This window comes from Carassius carassius, chromosome 6, assembly GCF_963082965.1.
Source record: "Carassius carassius chromosome 6, fCarCar2.1, whole genome shotgun sequence".
Lineage (NCBI taxonomy): Eukaryota > Metazoa > Chordata > Actinopteri > Cypriniformes > Cyprinidae > Carassius > Carassius carassius.
The window spans coordinates 40,039,256-40,056,755 of NC_081760.1; the positions used below are offsets into that span (position 1 = coordinate 40,039,256).

At 41.3% G+C, this 17,500-nt stretch overlaps 1 protein-coding gene across 3 annotated transcripts in view; it reads left to right on the plus strand.

Moving 5' to 3' along the window:
• The window catches only part of LOC132142886 (adhesion G protein-coupled receptor L1-like), a 38,544-nt gene that overhangs the window by 7,446 nt on the left and 13,598 nt on the right, over positions 1-17,500 (plus strand). For all 3 annotated transcript variants that reach the window (XM_059553075.1, XM_059553076.1, XM_059553077.1), the window contains exons 2-12: positions 2,998-3,131; positions 3,226-3,439; positions 4,676-4,785; positions 9,375-9,582; positions 9,668-9,932; positions 10,038-10,365; positions 14,529-14,825; positions 16,229-16,332; positions 16,434-16,619; positions 16,713-16,751; positions 16,851-17,031. In XM_059553075.1, coding sequence (XP_059409058.1) covers positions 3,062-3,131; positions 3,226-3,439; positions 4,676-4,785; positions 9,375-9,582; positions 9,668-9,932; positions 10,038-10,365; positions 14,529-14,825; positions 16,229-16,332; positions 16,434-16,619; positions 16,713-16,751; positions 16,851-17,031 — 2,002 coding nt within the window. In that variant the 5' untranslated portion in view covers positions 2,998-3,061. The remainder of the gene's footprint in view (positions 1-2,997; positions 3,132-3,225; positions 3,440-4,675; positions 4,786-9,374; positions 9,583-9,667; positions 9,933-10,037; positions 10,366-14,528; positions 14,826-16,228; positions 16,333-16,433; positions 16,620-16,712; positions 16,752-16,850; positions 17,032-17,500) is intronic.

A 17,500-nucleotide genomic window follows, 5' to 3' on the forward strand; every position in this document is an offset into this window, starting at 1 on the left:
CTGTTGCCAGCAGGTGGCGCTATCTTTATAATGGAATATTGGCCTTCAGATGTGTTCAGGCCAGGATTCTTATCGAACATGCGGAGTCTGGGGAAGATTGGACATTTCATATTGGACATTTAACAAAAACTGAAGATCTCCACAATTTAACATTGCACAGGCCTTTAGATTAGACTGACCACAAAAAATACATTAATGTCAAAATATTTCTAGGAGTAGTTTGTCGCAGTGTAAAACATGTCAATTCCTGTTGCCAGCAGGTGGCGCTATGACTATAACTGAATATGGGCATGTAGATCTGTTAAGGGCAGAAGTCTTATCTAACATGTGAAGTTTGGGGCAGATTGGACATTGTAAATCTGAGTTACAGCAACTTCCTTTTTCATAGCGAAACATCAAAATTTGTCAGGCCGCCATGGACACGCCCTTTTACGAAACCTCAAGATCTTCGCAATTTAACATCGCAAAGGCCTTTAGATTACACTGACCAAGTTTGGTGTTGATCTGAATAAATCTTTCGGAGTAGTTCGTTAAAGTACAACCCCTGAAAATGGCAAAAACAACACCAATTTTGCAGAGAAAATTCTAAATAACCGACTTCCTGTTGGGAGTCGAATTTCGTACCAAGAGACTTTTTCGTAGCTATTGGTGTGTTACATGTGTGTACCAATGTTTGTACATGTAAATGAAACGTAGCTCGAGGTGCACTCCGTTGAAAGTGTATATGCACTCAGTTGAAAGTGTATAGGTGGCGCTATCGAGCCATTTTGCCACACCCGATGGAATATTGGCCTTCAGATGTGTTCAGGCCAGGACTCTTATCACACATGTGAAGTTTGGGGAAGATCGGACATTTTATGCCTGAGTTATAACATCTTTTATTCCCATGGCGAGACATCGAACTTCGTCACGGCGCCATGGACACGCCTTTTAACGAAAACTCAAGATCTTCACAACTGAACATCGCACAGGTCTTTAGATTAGACTGACCACAAAAAAGACATTGATGTCATAAAATTTCGTTGCAGTGTAAAATATGTCACTTCCTGTTGCCAATAGGTGGCGCTATGACTATAACTGAATATGGGCATGTCAATCTGTTCAGGTTCGGAGTCTCATCAAACATGTGAAGTTTTCGGCAGATTGGACATTGTATGTCTGAGTTACAGCAACTTCATTTTTCATGGCGAATCATCGAAATTCGCCAGGCCGCCACGGACACGCCCTTTGACGAAAACTCAAGATCTCCGCAATTTAACATCGCAAAGGCCTTTAGATTAGGCATACCAAATTTGGTGTTGATCTGAATAAATCTCTAGGAGGAGTTCGTTAAAATACAACGCATGGAAATGACAAAAATTACACAAAATTTGCTCATAATATTAAAAATAACCGACTTCCTGTTGGGTTTAGAATTTTGCTCCAAGAGACTTTTTTGTAGGTATTGGTGTGTTACATGTGTGTGCCAATATTCGTGCATGTACGTGAAACATAGCTGGAAGGCTGTTGATTTTTCTAGTATAGGTGGCGCTGTCGAGCCATTTTGCCACACCCTCTTCTGAATCCTATATCAGACGAAAATTTTTACCAGGTTTGACGCGTGTGCAAAGTTTCATGACTTTTTGAGCATGTTTAAGCCCTCAAAAATGCAATTCATTTTGGAGAAGCGGAAGAATAATAATAAGAAACAGAGCAGATACAATAGGGTCCTCACACCATCGGTGCTCGGGCCCTAAATATCACATTTATCTTGTGTATATTACATGATACGTGGATACTGATCTAATATTAATATATAGAATGCATTTGACATACTATGGTTGAATTATTTGCACAAACATTTTCTACATTTCTCTTCTGAAATCATTGCTAATATATTGTCTTGCATTGCTATACATTGATCAGGAGTCTGATGTGAAGCAGAGCCACTTTTTATACGGCTGCTTAGTGAATGAATGAATAAGAAATGGACATAAACTATTGATTTGAGTCTAAATGATTTGATAATGTGAGAAGAAAGAGAGTGGAGTGATGAAGGAAATCCTCTGAAGTTGTATGATCACAGACCAATCACAATCCAGCGTGTATAACCTCTGTTATCAGTGACTGAAGTGTACTGGCATACGTTTTCTGTCAGGCCGCGCTGAAGCCTGAGGCTGGACTTTAGCTCTGGTCCTGATAAATGGTCTGATCCTGCCTCCTGGGGTCACAGACTGTTTCTGTAGCTCCATCATTAGAGAAATGAGACACAGATCATAGGAGGACATGACCAGCCTGGACACAGCACAGAGAGAGAAACACAAATACGCGAGAGATGGGACTCGCCTCAGCCTCCGCAGCCCTTATTTCAGCATTGCCATGGCGACTGTACATCGAGAGACCGCTGACCAATCAATGTTTGGGAGTCTGTCTGAAAAGATCCAGAATTACTGATCCTTCAATAATATTTATTTCTAGATGGACTGGAGTACTGTGTATTATTGTGATGTTTTTATCAGCTGCTTGGACTCTCTTTCTGATGGCACCCATTCACTGCGGAGCATCCATTGATGAGACACTGATGCAGTGCTACATTTCCCCAAGAAACAAGTGCATCCTAATTGTGGCAGCAGATAAACTAGATACATTGGATACACTAGTATGCGTTCAGGGTTATATTTTCCAGATATATCCACCCATAAACCTGGATATAAGAGGAATGAGTCTATATTCTATTGTGAGTGTATTTCCTTCGCTTGAGCTCAAAGCTCAGATGAAACCACAGTATCGAGCCGGAGAGCAGCTCCCGCTGTCACAGTATTACAGCCTGATGATCAATAAACACAGCGCTCATATTAGTGTGAGCACTGACCTACTTCACTGCAGTTAAAATGCATTGTCCTCTCGTGTGAATGTAAACGACAAACTAAATATGAATGTGAAGTACTAACGTGAACCAATCAGTCGAGGAGTTATTTCATAATATATCAAATCAAGTTAAATTCTGTCTCTCTGCAGGTTCATCTGACGTTTCAGGAGACTGTCCCGCCCCTTTCATCTCGTCCGTTCCTCTGTCGTTACCATGGCGCTGTCACTCTGGTTACTGTGGATGTGTCCTGTGCTGCTTAGCAACATCGCCCCCTCTGAACAAGGTGAGTTCTGCATCCTGAAACACCTGGTCCAGACTCCGCCCCCTCAGACCCCAGAGAGGTGCCCGTGGTGACGCTGTGTGTCTGTGATCATCAGCTCTGAGTCGGGCAGCCATGCCCTTCGGTCTGATGAGGAGAGAGCTGGCATGTGAGGGGTATCCCATCGAGCTGCGCTGCCCAGGAAGTGATGTCATCATGATCGAGACGGCCAACTACGGCCGCACCGACGACAAGATCTGCGACGCCGACCCCTTCCAGATGGAGAATGTGCAGTGCTACCAGCCAGACGCGTTCAAGATCATGTCACACAGGTGCAGATCGCATTCAGATTCAGATTCTGTCAGCTGTCAATCACTGGAGGAAGAGCATTCATTTACTAAATGCATAATGACTCACTAAATAAATTAATCAAGCCAACTACAGATTTCTTCTTTTACTAACACAATAAAGTGATCTGTGCTATGGAAGACATATATGTATGTATGTGTGTGTGTGTGTGTGTGTGTGGGGGGGGGGGGGGTTCATGTAGTTTCTCAGTATTTGAGACTCAAAAGGTCCCATAAAATATAAATATAATTTGGGACAAAACTGTCTCCAGAAGTGAGCTAAATCTGAGACAGTCTGTCTTTGGGGTAATGTGAGGATGCTCTCATTTCACAAAATGATTTGTACTATAAGTGAAAATAATGTGTTAGTCAAAACGATTAGCTTTATATGAAGACACTGTAAGTATATGATATGTGCTGGTGTGTGTGTGAATGAGCTTATGTGTGTGTTTGAGTGTTTTGGCGTCGGCGTGTCTCCCCAGTGTTTGAGCTGCTGCTGCTTCCTAGAAGAACAAATCAATCCATTTCCACAGAGAAAGAGAGAGAGAGGGGGGGGGGGGAGAGACAGAGAGAGAAAGAGAGAGAGAGAGAGAGAGAGAGAGAGAGGGGGGGAGAGAGAGAGAGAGAGAGAGAGAGAGGGAGAGAGAGAGAGAGAGTAAGAGAGAGAGAGAGAGACAGAGAGAGAGAGAGAGAGAGAGAGACAGAGAGAGAGAGAAAGAGAGAGAGAGAGAGAGAGAGAGACAGAGAGAGAGAGAGGGGGAGATGAGCAGATCTCAGTCTGAAGCATCTCTCAGAGCTTCTCACCATCATCATCATCAGTCTGCTGTCTCTGGGGACTCCTCTCCTCTGTGTGGCTGTGGAGCAGTGCCAGACAATACTACTGATGATCATTAGTGTGTGTATGTGTGTGTGTGTGTTCTTGTTTTTGTGTCATATCAGGACACAACTCTGTATAATGACATGGGTATGACACAGGTATTGCAAGGAGAGGGTGACTTATGAGGACATAACCCATGTCCCCATTTTTCAAAACGCTTATAAATCATACAGAATGAGTTTTTTTGAGAAAGTAAAAATGCAGAAAGTTTCCTGTGAGGGTTAGGGTTAGGTGTAGGGTTGGTGTAGGGCCATAGAATATACAGTTTGTACAGTATAAAAACCATTACACCTATGGGATGAACACACTTTACACAAAAACAAACGTGTGAGTGTGTGTTTCAGGTGTAATAACAGGACCCAGTGTGTGGTCGTCGCTGGGGCAGACGTGTTTCCTGACCCCTGTCCTGGCACTTACAAATACCTGGAGATCCAGTATGAGTGTGTCCCTTACAGTGAGTAACACACACACACACTCCCTCTCACACACATATATTTTTTAATTAACATTTATTTTTATATTTTCTGTTTTTATTTTCATTTGTTTAAAGCTATTTTTTTAACTATTTAATTAGTTTATTTTAGTTTTGGTAATTTTTTCATGATTTTTGTCATTGTATCATTATTTTTTTAACGTGTATATGGTTTTTATTATTTGTATTAATTAATTAAAATTTGTTTAATTGCAGTTATTTTAGTACTTCAAATTAATTTTAGTACTTCTACTACCATTTTTTATGGATTTGGTTTATTTTTGGTTTATTATAGTTATCTATAATAACCCTAATAACATGTGCACACACACACACACATGCGCGCACACACACACACACACACACACACATTTTATTGACATTTTATATTTTTTCCACTCTTCTCTTCTCTTCTCTTCTCTTCTCTTCTCTCCTCTCCTCTCCTCTCCTCTCCTCTCCTCTTCTCTTCTCTTCTCTTCTCTTCTCTTCTCTCCTCTCCTCTCCTCTCCTCTTCTCTTCTCTTCTCTTCTCTTCTCTCCTCTCCTCTCCTCTCCTCTCCTCTCCTCTCCTCTTCTCTTCTCTTCTCTTCTCTTCTCTCCTTTCTCTCAAGCCTTGTTTATACTGTCGTTTCATGCCGCTGTGAAACGATAACCCAGTGGCATTATTTTTGCCAATCTGAAATGAAAATCATCTAAATGACCATTTAGCGACCACTTCATCTCCTTTACCTTAAAATAATTGTATTTCCTGCAATTACATTTAAACACAATTTCACAAAGATGCTTTTGATTTTACATAAAGAATGTCTTGACAGATTTTTTACATAGAAATATCAGCTTTGTTTATTCTTTAGATGCTTCATACAGTAGTATAAAAGGTCATTTATCTTTGCAACGGTCACAGTGAACATATGCTGTGTTATTGCAGTAGTTTTCTGCCGCATCAGTCACACAGGCGCACCTGCTCTACTGAAGACTATGAAAGTATAAAGCAGGCTCTTCTGTTCTGGTCTGTGCTGTCACCTCCTCCCTGTGTTTGCGTTCTTCCTCCCTCAGTCGCTCCTCTCTCCACTCCTCCGGTGGGGTTGTGCTGTTGGGCTGGGTGTGTTTTCTCTGTCCTCCTGCAGGGCGGCACCGGAGTCACTCTCCTCTGGGTTTGCTCTTTCAGCCGCTCATCCATTGATTCTCTTCTTGTGTTCGCAGTGCATCATGAGACGCTGCTCGTTCCTCTCTGCAGCTGAACTGCAGATCACAATAAACCGTGATGAAAGTTTGATTGCTGTTGTGAAATTACAGATGTAATTTTTTATGTTCCTCATGCACTGTGGGTTTGCTGAGCGCTGCACACTGACGCTTTCATTTCTGCCTTTATACAGGATCATCACGTCACTTGTGTGTGTGTGTGTGTGTGTTTGGATGAGTTTCCTCTGTCTGAAGGGACCAGACTGTTTGTGGCGCTGCTAAACCTCTGGAGGAAACCGTGTGTGTTTGTGTTGGACTTTCTCTCTCATGTAAAGTCCTGTTCACTCCGACAGCTAACACAAACACAAGCTCAGCTGACAAACAGTTTCAGCACATGACTTTCTCCACACTGGAAATTTAGCACACATGAATGAAACTTATTTTGGTCATGCATATGCTTTAATTAAGCTGTAAAATACAAGAGGTTATAATATGTTGTGAATATATTCAGAGCTAGAGGCTGTTGTTGTGCTCAGTCAGTGATATTATTGTTAACTCAAGCTGAAACTAAAAGCAGTAAAACATTTACATTAAGTGAGATAAATTTACAAAATCACTAAACTAAACTAAACGTGAATTAAAGTTAAAGTGAAATTACTAGAATTAAAACTTAAAATAACTGCACTAAAACTAAGAAATATAGAAAATGTTATAAATTAAATAACAAAAACTAATTAAACAAACAAAATACTAAGCTAATGAACCTGTCAAAAGCACAACTAAATTAGCAGGCTTAAACTGAATAATGATAAATAACTGTGCACAATAATATGCAGTAAAATGAATTCAGAAAATAGCTGAACCATCAGTGCCTTTCATGGACCATTAGTGGTTTTTAAAATGGATACAACATAATAAAAGTACGCAGTGTTCAATTACAGCAAATTCATTAGCTGGGCCGCCTGATGGAGGACACACAGTGCCTGACACGCAGCGGTAATGAACGCTGTTTATTCAGGAGCGATGCACAACAACAGCTCTCATGATTCTGTGTGTCGCAGCACGACTGCGTCGACAGATTTAATGCATGTTTGATCACGTTCCTGGAGGAATGAGTGAAGCAAATTTATTTCATTTAGTTGATGAGTGTGTCATTTCCGGCTGTGGTGTGAATGTGTCTGTCTCTAATAATCTCCTGTTTCCCGCAGCGGCCGTGCTGAATGTGTGGGTTTGTTTGGGTGGGGGGGGAGGGATGGAGAGTGGACAGAGTGATCGAGGGCAGATAGACGAACACCTAACCAACATTCAGATCATTAAATCCATCACACCAGCGATTGGTGGTGTTTAATCAAAGCCTAGCTAGTTCCTGTCCCTTACCCTACCATACATCACTCTCTCTCTCTCTCTCTCTCTCTCTCTCTCTCTCTGTCTCTCTCTCTCTCTCTGTCTCTCTCTCTCTCTCTCTCTCTCTCGCTCTACCTCTCGCTCTCTGTTGCAATATTTTCAACTTTCCTCTCTCTTCGTCTTTCTCCCTCATGTGTTTCTTGTTCTGTCTTATGTCTAATAAATTTCATTTGACCTTTAAGCTTGAAAAGAAACGGAAGACTGCTGTTGAACTGAAATGTATCTTTTTTTTCTCTTCTGTGCACCTTCTGTCTGTCTTTCTCTCTCTCTCTCTCTCTCTCTCTCTCTCTCTCTCTCTCTCTCTCTCTCTCTCTCTCTCTCTCTCTCTCTCTCTCTCTCTTTATGTATACCTCTCTCCCCTTCTCTATTTCAACGCTTGAATAGAAGTGGACCAAAAAGGTAAAGACCATGTTAAAGCCGCAGTTTCTATCTCCTGTCTTGTCTCTCTCTCTCTCTCTCTCTCTCTCTCTCTCTCTCTCTCTCTCTCTCTCTCTCTCTCTCTTCTCCCTGGCCCTTGTGTTGTGCTCTAGTTTGATGCAGCTCCTTTATTTCCCAACTTCTCTTGTGCACACACCTTACAAACACCAGGAAGAAACTCCTCTCTCTCTTTTCTCTCTCTCTTTTCTCTCTCTCTCTCTCTCTCTCTCTCTCTCTCTCACACACACACACAAGCACACACACACACACACACACACACACACACACACACACACACACACACACACACACACACACACACACACACACACACATTTACCAGTCTCCCTCTTGATTTGCTTGCTGTTCAAAGCTAATTTATCCTCAGATCTAAATGACACGTCTCTGTTCATCCCTTTGCTTCCCTCAGGACCGACCTGTTGTCATTTATTTTGCATTTTAAAAGAAAACTCCTACTTCTCTTTTAGTAACTGTGTGCACATGCCGTGTACCTGAAGAGTTTGACCTCCTGAGTGTGTGGTGTGAATTGATTGACAGTTCTACCAGCCAATCCCTGTCCTCTGTGTGAATTAACCCGCATCTCATTGGATCCAAAGGTTCCTGTAGCCCTGCCCCCTCCTTCATGACCCTACCTCAAAAACTTTAACCAAATCTGAAATGTAGCAGTAAATCAGTTTATGACAGCAAACAAACTATCTATCTATCTATCTATCTATCTATCTATCTATCTATCTATCTATCTATCTATCTATCTATCTATCTATCTATCTATCTATCTATCTATCTATCTATCTATCTATCTATCTATCTATCTATCTATCTATCTGTCTTTCTGTCTGTCTGTCTGTCTGTCTGTCTGTCTTTGTCTTTCTACCTATCTTTGCTTGCACACACTCTTATAATGGCATTGTATTTTTATCTTTTTTGAATGAAATCACTCTTTCTCGTGATTTCCCCGAGACTCAAACTCACCACCTTTCGATTGCCAGTCCGACTCTCTAACCATTAGGGAAGTCGTGGCCTAATGGTCGGACTAGATGGCTAGAGAGTCGGACTGGCAATCGAAAGGTTGTGAGTTCGAGTCTTGGGCTGGCAGGAATTGTGGGTGGGTGGAGTGCATGTACAGTTCTCTCTCCACCTTCAATACCATGACTTAGGTGCCCTTGAGCAAGGCATCGAACCCCCAACTGCTCCCCGGGCGCCGCAGCATAAATGGCTGCCCACTGCTCCGGGTGTGTGTTCACAGTGTGTGTGTGCACTTCGGATGGGTTAAATGCAGAGCACAAATTCTGAGTATGGGTCACCATACTTGGCTGAATGTCACTTTCACTGTCACTTTTTCTTACACACACAGGCACTGCGTATTCAGCAATAGGTAGTGTAAGACATGTATGCGTGTATGTGTGTGTGAGAGAGAGAGAGAGAGAGAGTGTGTGTGTGTGTGTATGTAAAATAGATCTGTTCACTAGATCTGTCCTTTATTTGTCTAATACACTCTACTCCTCTACTCCTGCTCATGTCTATCACTTTCTCTTTCTCCGTCTCTAGTTTTCGTATGTCCTGGAACATTAATGCGAGTGTTGGAGCCCAGTTCTGTGCGGGAGGCAGAGCATCAGTCGGGGGCGTGGTGTAAAGACCCTCTGCAAGCAGGCGATAGGCTCTACGTGATGCCGTGGACGCCCTATCGCACAGATATGCTGTACGAATATGCTTCCTGGGACGACTACATCCAAAACAGAGTCACCACCACCTATAAGTTAGTCTGTGTTTATAAGTTTATTAGTGAGTTACAAGTTGAGCATTGTATGAGTGTTATAATAACGTTTCTGTGTGACCTACAGGTTGCCGAGTCGAGTGGACGGCACTGGTTTCGTCGTGTATGATGGGGCTGTGTTCTATAACAAGGAACGCACACGCAACATTGTGAAATACGACCTGCGGACTCGCATCAAGAGCGGCGAAGCTATTATTGCAACCGCCAACTATCATGACACATCACCGTACCGCTGGGGCGGGAAATCCGACATCGACCTAGCTGTGGACGAACACGGGCTTTGGGTCATATATGCCACTGAAGCTAACAGCGGACGCCTTGTTGTAAGCCAGGTGAGAAATTATTTTAAAATAAACTTCCTGTTTATGTCTTGCTATATTGTTCTGGATGGCTCTTTCCCAATTTTTCCGTTATAATAACATTGGCTTGTATCTCAGGTGAACCCATACACACTAAGGTTTGAAGGGACGTGGCAGACAAGCTTTGAGAAGCGCATGGCATCGGACGCGTTCGTGGCATGTGGCATCTTGTATGCCGTCCGTTCCGTGTACCAGGATGATGACAGTGAGGTGGGTGGAGACCTGATCCTGTATGCCTATGACACGAGGCGTAACCACGAGGAGCCGGTGAGAATCCCATTCCCCAACCCATACCAGCACATCTCCTCCATCAGCTACAACCCCAGAGACAACCAGCTGTACGTCTGGAACAACTATATCGTTCTGCGGTACCCGCTGGAGTTCAGCCCGCCACAGCCCACCACAGGTGAACATTGTAATGGCCCAGATGTTGCTCTTTTATTTCTCAGGAGAGTTAGGGTTGGGAATCGAAAATCAATTCCGATTCCAGAATCCGATACTTGACTCTTTCCCCACCATTGACGAGTTATCTCATCTTTTAAAAGAAAACACTTCCCCGCCATTGACAAGTTTTTATGTCTTTTTGTTTGTTATACACTTGGGGGCGCTATTACACATCTTCTGCACAAGTATAAAACCTCCCGAACAAAAATGTGTACAAGATGGAGAAACAAGCGATCTCTTATGTAAACAGATGCATATTAAAAATAATGCAATTATCAGAAATAGACAACATATAAATGAACTCGGCATAATGTAACAGTGTAAAATATTAACCGAGCCAGTGGTATATGTTGAAGCAAGCTTTTGAGGTGTTAATGTAAGCGATTTAATGGATTTATAATCGTAATGAAAATTATCCAGATGTAATTTTTGATTAAAATTTGCTCACCTTTTTGCTCAAAATTATGCAATTTTTATTAAACCTACCTATATTCAAATAAAGAATGCTTTAAGCTAGAATAAAACAAATTTTTTTTGTTTAAATGTAGAGGCTATGATCTTTATTTTGGTGTATTGCATATTCAAATATTCATACAGCAAAATATACTGGAGGCCATCAAATTTGAGGGAAAATCATCGAAATCACTGGCGGTGGCTGGCAGCTTTTTTAAAAAAAAATGCTGATGGGAAAAGAGTTAAGGTCAGGAATCGAATACTTGTCAAATGAAAATTTTGATTCCACCTATCAGTTCCTATTCCTATTCAGTCTAAGTATTCCAAAGTTTGGCTACATTTGCGATAAAAAGCCAAAAAAAGCTAAGTATAATATCTGTGATAGCTAAACATGTTGCACGAGAGGCATCACCACCAACATGACAAAGCAATTTAATTTAATAGATCACTAAAGATCGCAAGCACGATTCAAACACCAATGTGATTCTACTCCTAAATTACAATGATTTGTCTGTTTCATTCTTCAACCTTTGATGTGTGCGATCAATGTTGTGATCACTTGGTTAGTCCGTGCAGCATAAGATCACACCATTTAGTGACCAACACTGAAAATACTACTTACTGTACAGTATAAGACTTTTTGTAAATTTGACATGAATTGTGCAACTGAATCTTGACTAGTGAAGATAATGTAGATGGTCAACCAATGATAAACCATTTCTCTGAAATAGCTCAAAGGTTCATCTCATGAATCTTCAGTTGGAAAGCTTTATGATGGGCTTATTTTTTTTATTTTCATCTTTGTGCCCATATTTCTTTTTCCTTTTCTATATCAGAATGACATTGTAAAGGTTTTTTTTTTTTTTTTTTGGTCAGACCATTAGTAAAAGTGTAACTGGGAATTCTATCCAGTCTCTTTCAGTCAATATCCCACATACAGTAATGTGTAAATGTGTACTTTTGAAATGTATATATGGCATACATAAGCATATGGCATAATGTTCAATAAAATAACTGTCATCCAGAATGTTGCCATAGTTTACATCAGGTAAAACTAACAAAGGACACTGTTATATTGACAACACGACTAAGCATTTTGACATCTTGTTTGTGAACAATGACACAAGGACTTTTCATTCTGATGCCACTGATATCTTCATTGACATGAATACTTGCTTTTGAGAAATGAACTAAAGATTTTGAGTAAGTTACAGGCTTTTGCTGGTTATCTGTTTTATGGTGCTGTTTGTAGAAATTGTTTTGGGAAATGCACATACTTCTTTGCCAATAGTAAGGATGATTTGAGAAATGCACCAAAGCGACTGAGAAAAACTGTAAGTAGGGGGAGTACTGTCCTTGATTATGCTGCAAGCCTTTCTCAAGCAGCGAGTCTGATAGGGCTGGTAAGGCTGGGAGAGCTTTGCGGTCCAAAGAAGAGCAGTTGCCGTACCATACAGTGATGCAGCTGGTCAGAATGCTCTCAATAGTGCAGCGGTAGAAGTTTGACATTATGTTAGAGGAGATGCCACACCTCTTCAGTCTCCGCAGGAAGTAGAGACGCTGATGGGCTGTTCTCACTATGGTCTCTGAGTGTAGGCTCCAGGACAGTTCCTCAGAGATGTGAATGCCAAGGAACTTATAGCTCTTAACTGTCTCTACTGTCTCTCCATTGATGTGAATGGAAACGTGACCCTCTCTCTGTGACTTCCTGTAGTCCACAATCATCTCCTTGGTCTTGCTGATGTTTAGAGAGAGATTGTTATCAGCACACCATGCTGTGAGTACATTAACCTCATCTTTGAAGGGTGTCTCATCGCCATTAGTGATGAGTCCTGGGATAGTTGTATCATCAGCAAATTTTAGAATGATGTTGGAGCTATGAGTGTGAGTGAGGAAGATGTGTGATTGTCAATTCTAACCACCTGGGGTCTGCCGGTCAGGATGTCCAGGACCCAGTTAAATAAGGGACTGTTAAGACCCAGATTTTTCAGTTTGGCTATAAGTTTGGTAGGGATGATGGTTTTAAATGCAGAGCTGTAGTCAAAACAGCATCCGCACATAGGTGTCTCTTCCCTCCAAGTGTTCTAGTGCAGAGTGTATGGCCATTGCAATGGTGTCATCAGTGGATCTGTTAGAACGATAAGCAAATTGCAATGGGTCCAAGGTGTCAGGATGAGAGGAGCAGATGTGGGATTTGACTAGCTGTTCGAAGCACTTCATGATGACTGATGTCAGTGCTACAGGGCGGTAGTCATTCAGTCAGGAGACAGTTGTTTTTAGGGGAACAGGCATGATGGTGGTTTGCTGAAGCATGTGGTCTTGACGGTGGATCTGTATCTGGGGCTCTAGTTGTCCTGGTCTCCACTGTCTTTCAGGGATGTAGAGGTCCTTTCTAGGTGCTGATCCACCTGGATACGTACTGGATCCGGGTGACTGCAGTGACCCTCTGATCTGGATACAGACTGGATCTGGTGGCTACAGTGACCTTGGAATTAGAGAGAAACAGACTAATATTAGCATAGATGCCATTCTTCTAACGATGTAGCAAGTACATAGGGTGTTTTGGGAAGTGTTCCCGGTTCCGGTTTACCTAATTAATGCAGCCTAAAAATCCTTTAACGGATTTGAATATTAGAAGCATATTAGTACGTTATGTGTAAGCCAGGTTAAAGAGATGGGTCTTTAATCTAGATTTAAACTGCAAGAGTGAGTCTGCCTTCCGAACAATGTTAGGTAGGTTAATCCAGAGTTTAGGCACCAAATAGGAAAAGGATCTGCTGCCCCCAGTTGATTTTGATATTCTAGGTATTATCAAATTGCCTGAGTTTTGAGAACGCAGCGGACGTGGAGTTTGTTCAAATACTGAGATGCTAATGCATTCAGGCCTTTATAAGTAATAAGCAAGGTTTTAAAATCTCTACGATGTTTGATAGGGAGCCAGTGCAGTGTTGACAGAACCGGGCTAATATGGTCATACTTCCTGGTTCTATCATCAGCATAACAGTGAAAGGTAACACTGTGCTTCCTGATGATATCTCCCAATTGTAACATGTTAAGCTCAAAAAGTAACGGTCCTAGTACTGAGCCTTGAGGTACCCCATACTTCACTTGTGATCTATATGATACATCTTCATTCTCTGCAATGAATTGATGGCGGTCAGATAAGTACAATTTGAACCATGCTAATGCACTTCCATTAATGCCAGCAAAGTTTTCTAGTCTATTCAAGAGAATGCTGTGGTCAATAATTTTGAATGCAGCACTAAGATCCAATAGCACTAATAGAGAGATACAACCACGATCAGATGCTAATTATATTATTATATATTATGATAAACATATTGAAATCTCTGACATTACATTTGAAATCTTGGCATATCTGAGGATAGTTTAAGATGTGGCTGAGATCTCTTCCAAGTCTCATCCTTTTCTCATTAAAAAAATCAGTGAAGCAGTTGAGATCATTTGATCTTCAGTCAATTTTGTGACTTTAGATTGCAAATTTGAGCACGGTTTAAGAATTTTAAAAAGCAGGAAACTTTTGTATTCTGAACCACTACGTTTATTAAAAAATACAGGAACAAATTTTTATGATTCCCATCACATTTATGCTAAAGTCTCTATTTGCTGTGTGTAATTTCTTTGTACATTTATCCGTGTATCTCCTCTCAGACCCTCTCTCCACGCCTCTTCTCTCCACCACTCCTCTGAGGGCGCTCTCCACCACTGTGTCAATAGGCTTCAGTCCAACCTCCATTCCGTCCGTGACCTTCCATCCGGTTGGGGCTATAAATATGGCTCCTGGGGGGCGACCCATCACAGCCACGGTCCCGGTGACCATCAGGCCTCCCCGCCGACCACAGGGGTCACGCACATCCATGTGTGAGGGCCGCGTGACCCGCGGGGTCCAGTGGCCCCCGACTCATCGAGGAGAAACGGTGGAGAGGCCATGTCCCAAAGGATCCCTCGGTCAGTACTCAGTACAGTAGTCATGAGGCGTTTATGAGGCGTGACTTATAACAGAGGGGAGTCAAGTTGAATGCAGCTTCCAAAAGACAAAAAATAGCCGATTAAGATTTTATTAATTTTAATACAAACACACCGGCGTGAGTACGTTCAGCAAGTCATATCATCAGCTGCTAAATTCAGATCTGTGATCGCTTGCTGGCGCTGAGCCAAGGACAGATGCGTTTTTACAGCACTGCGCATTATAACCAATCACACATGATTCTGTTGAGCTTTTGAATGCAATGGCCAATCAGAGGCGTTCAGATGAGTCATCGCTGAAATGTCGGTGCTTCCTTCACTCGCTCGCTGACTGAATACCTCTTTCTGGCAAATTCTCTCGTCAGAAACAACAAAGTGCAGATAAGTGTACGAATCTTTAATTAAGATATTGATTTCACAGTGTTAACAGTTTCAGTGATTTTAATGGGGGTTTCTGAGAGTGATTGAAATCTAGACTGTCAGTGAAAACTATCTTTAATAATGTAAATGTTATTTGCTCTCTTTCTGAACAATGAAAGATTAGTAGCAATTTTTATATTACATTAACTTTCAATGTTAAATTCACATTTAATATAAAGTCAGTCGTATTAAAAATATGCTATGGCATGACACCTGTATCTGTTACTTAAGTAAACAGTTTTATAATAAATTACATAAATTGGAGTAAAGGCTGATGAAATATATACATTTATACACGCACACATACATTACATACATTTTATCTATATATCTAAATAAAAATAGGCTCAGTATATATGACCCAAAGTAACTAGTAACTAACTACTTGAGTAGATTTTTTATCAGATACTCCCTTTTTTCTCTTACTCAAGTAACTATTCAGACTAGTACTTTTACTTTTACTTGAGTAAATATTTCTAGAAGTACTTTTACTTTTGTACAGTTTTTGGGTACTCTACCCACCTCTGTTTGTTACACTGCAGGACCACTGAAAGTTTTTAATTACAGAAAATGATTAACAAACCTAAATGAAATAATGACCATTCTGTGTCTTACCTAAAATTTTGATGTTGAGAAAATTGAGTTTGCATCCATTAGTCAACTTCTGCATGAAGAAATTCTTAATTTGTGCATATTATGAATCAGGATGTTTTCTAAACGTGATGTTCCTGTTTGTGGTGCTTTCCACTGACGTGTGTTATGTTATGAGGTCAGATGTTTCTTCACTTCTTCACAGTAGTCTTTCCAAAGTTTTTTTTTTCATGTTTTGTTTTGGGATGTTTTGATTATTTCTACAGGAATCCGTCCTATCTGTTTCCTTTTCCTACGGCGTCACCTGATTCTGACTGTTTGGCAGGATTTTCTTCTGTCTTACTCATTTCTCCTGCCCTCTGTTCATCATTCAGGTATCGCGTCATATCAGTGTATGGCTGATGACATGGTGTGGAACCCCAGAGGTCCCGACCTCAGCAACTGCACCTCCCCCTGGGTCAATCAGGTCGCTCAAAAGGTCAGTCGAAGGTCAGAGGTTATCAGAAGGATAAACGGAAGCAGATAGATAGATAGATGATGGATGAATAGATATTTGATGTGCCTCTCTTGTTTCTGTAGATAAAGAGTGAGGAGAATGCAGCACATATCGCTGCTGTACTTGTCAATCACACACGGGGGCGGGTCTATGCCGGTGATGTCACTTCCTCTGTGCGTCTGATGGAGCAGCTGCTGGACATTCTGGACTCACAGCTGCAGGCACTGCGACCCGGAAACAAGGAGTCTGCCACACGCAACTACAACAAGGTGTACACACACACACACACACACACACACACACACACACACACACACACACATAAACCGGCATAAGATAAACAGTTTATTTCTGTCTTTCAGCTTCAGAAGAGAGAACGGACTTGTCGAGCGTTTATTCAGGTAATCACACAGCACCCGTTTGTGCAAACCTTCGTGTCTCTGTGTACGCTGCTCACCTGTGTGTGTGTGTGTGTGTGTGTGTGTGTGTGTGTTTGTCAGGCGGTGGTGCAGACAGTGGATAATCTGCTGCGATTGGAGGCTCTGGAGTCGTGGCAGGACATGAACTCCACAGAACAGTCTCACACTGCAACCATGCTGCTGGACGTCATGGAGAAAGCAGCATTTCTACTGGCTAACAACCTGTATGGGGGTCACTTCAGCGACCGCGCACCAAACATCGGTACGACTCATGCTTCTTCATATACACAAACGTCCAGAGGTTTGGGAAACATTTCTTCTGCTCACCAGGGCTGCATTTATTTGACCAAAAATACAGTTAAATCTGTGAAATCTTATGGATTCAAGACAGCTGTTTTCTATGTGAATAGAGTTCATATGTATGAAGTAGCAATGTATCATGATCACAAATATTTTTTGATAACACTTTCTATGAAGCCTGTATTTATAATACATTTTAAGGGTATTCTTAAGGCATTATAATGAATACATAATGCATTATAAAAAACCTTATGTTATATAATCTCATGAATAATCATAACAATTATAATACATCATAATGCTTACATATTTGTGGTTATAAGTTTAAGAGTATGATTATTTATAACACACATATTAACACCATATTAAATCTACTTAATTTACACTATAATGGACTGTGTCATATCCTGAGATTGTTTAAGATCAGCAGT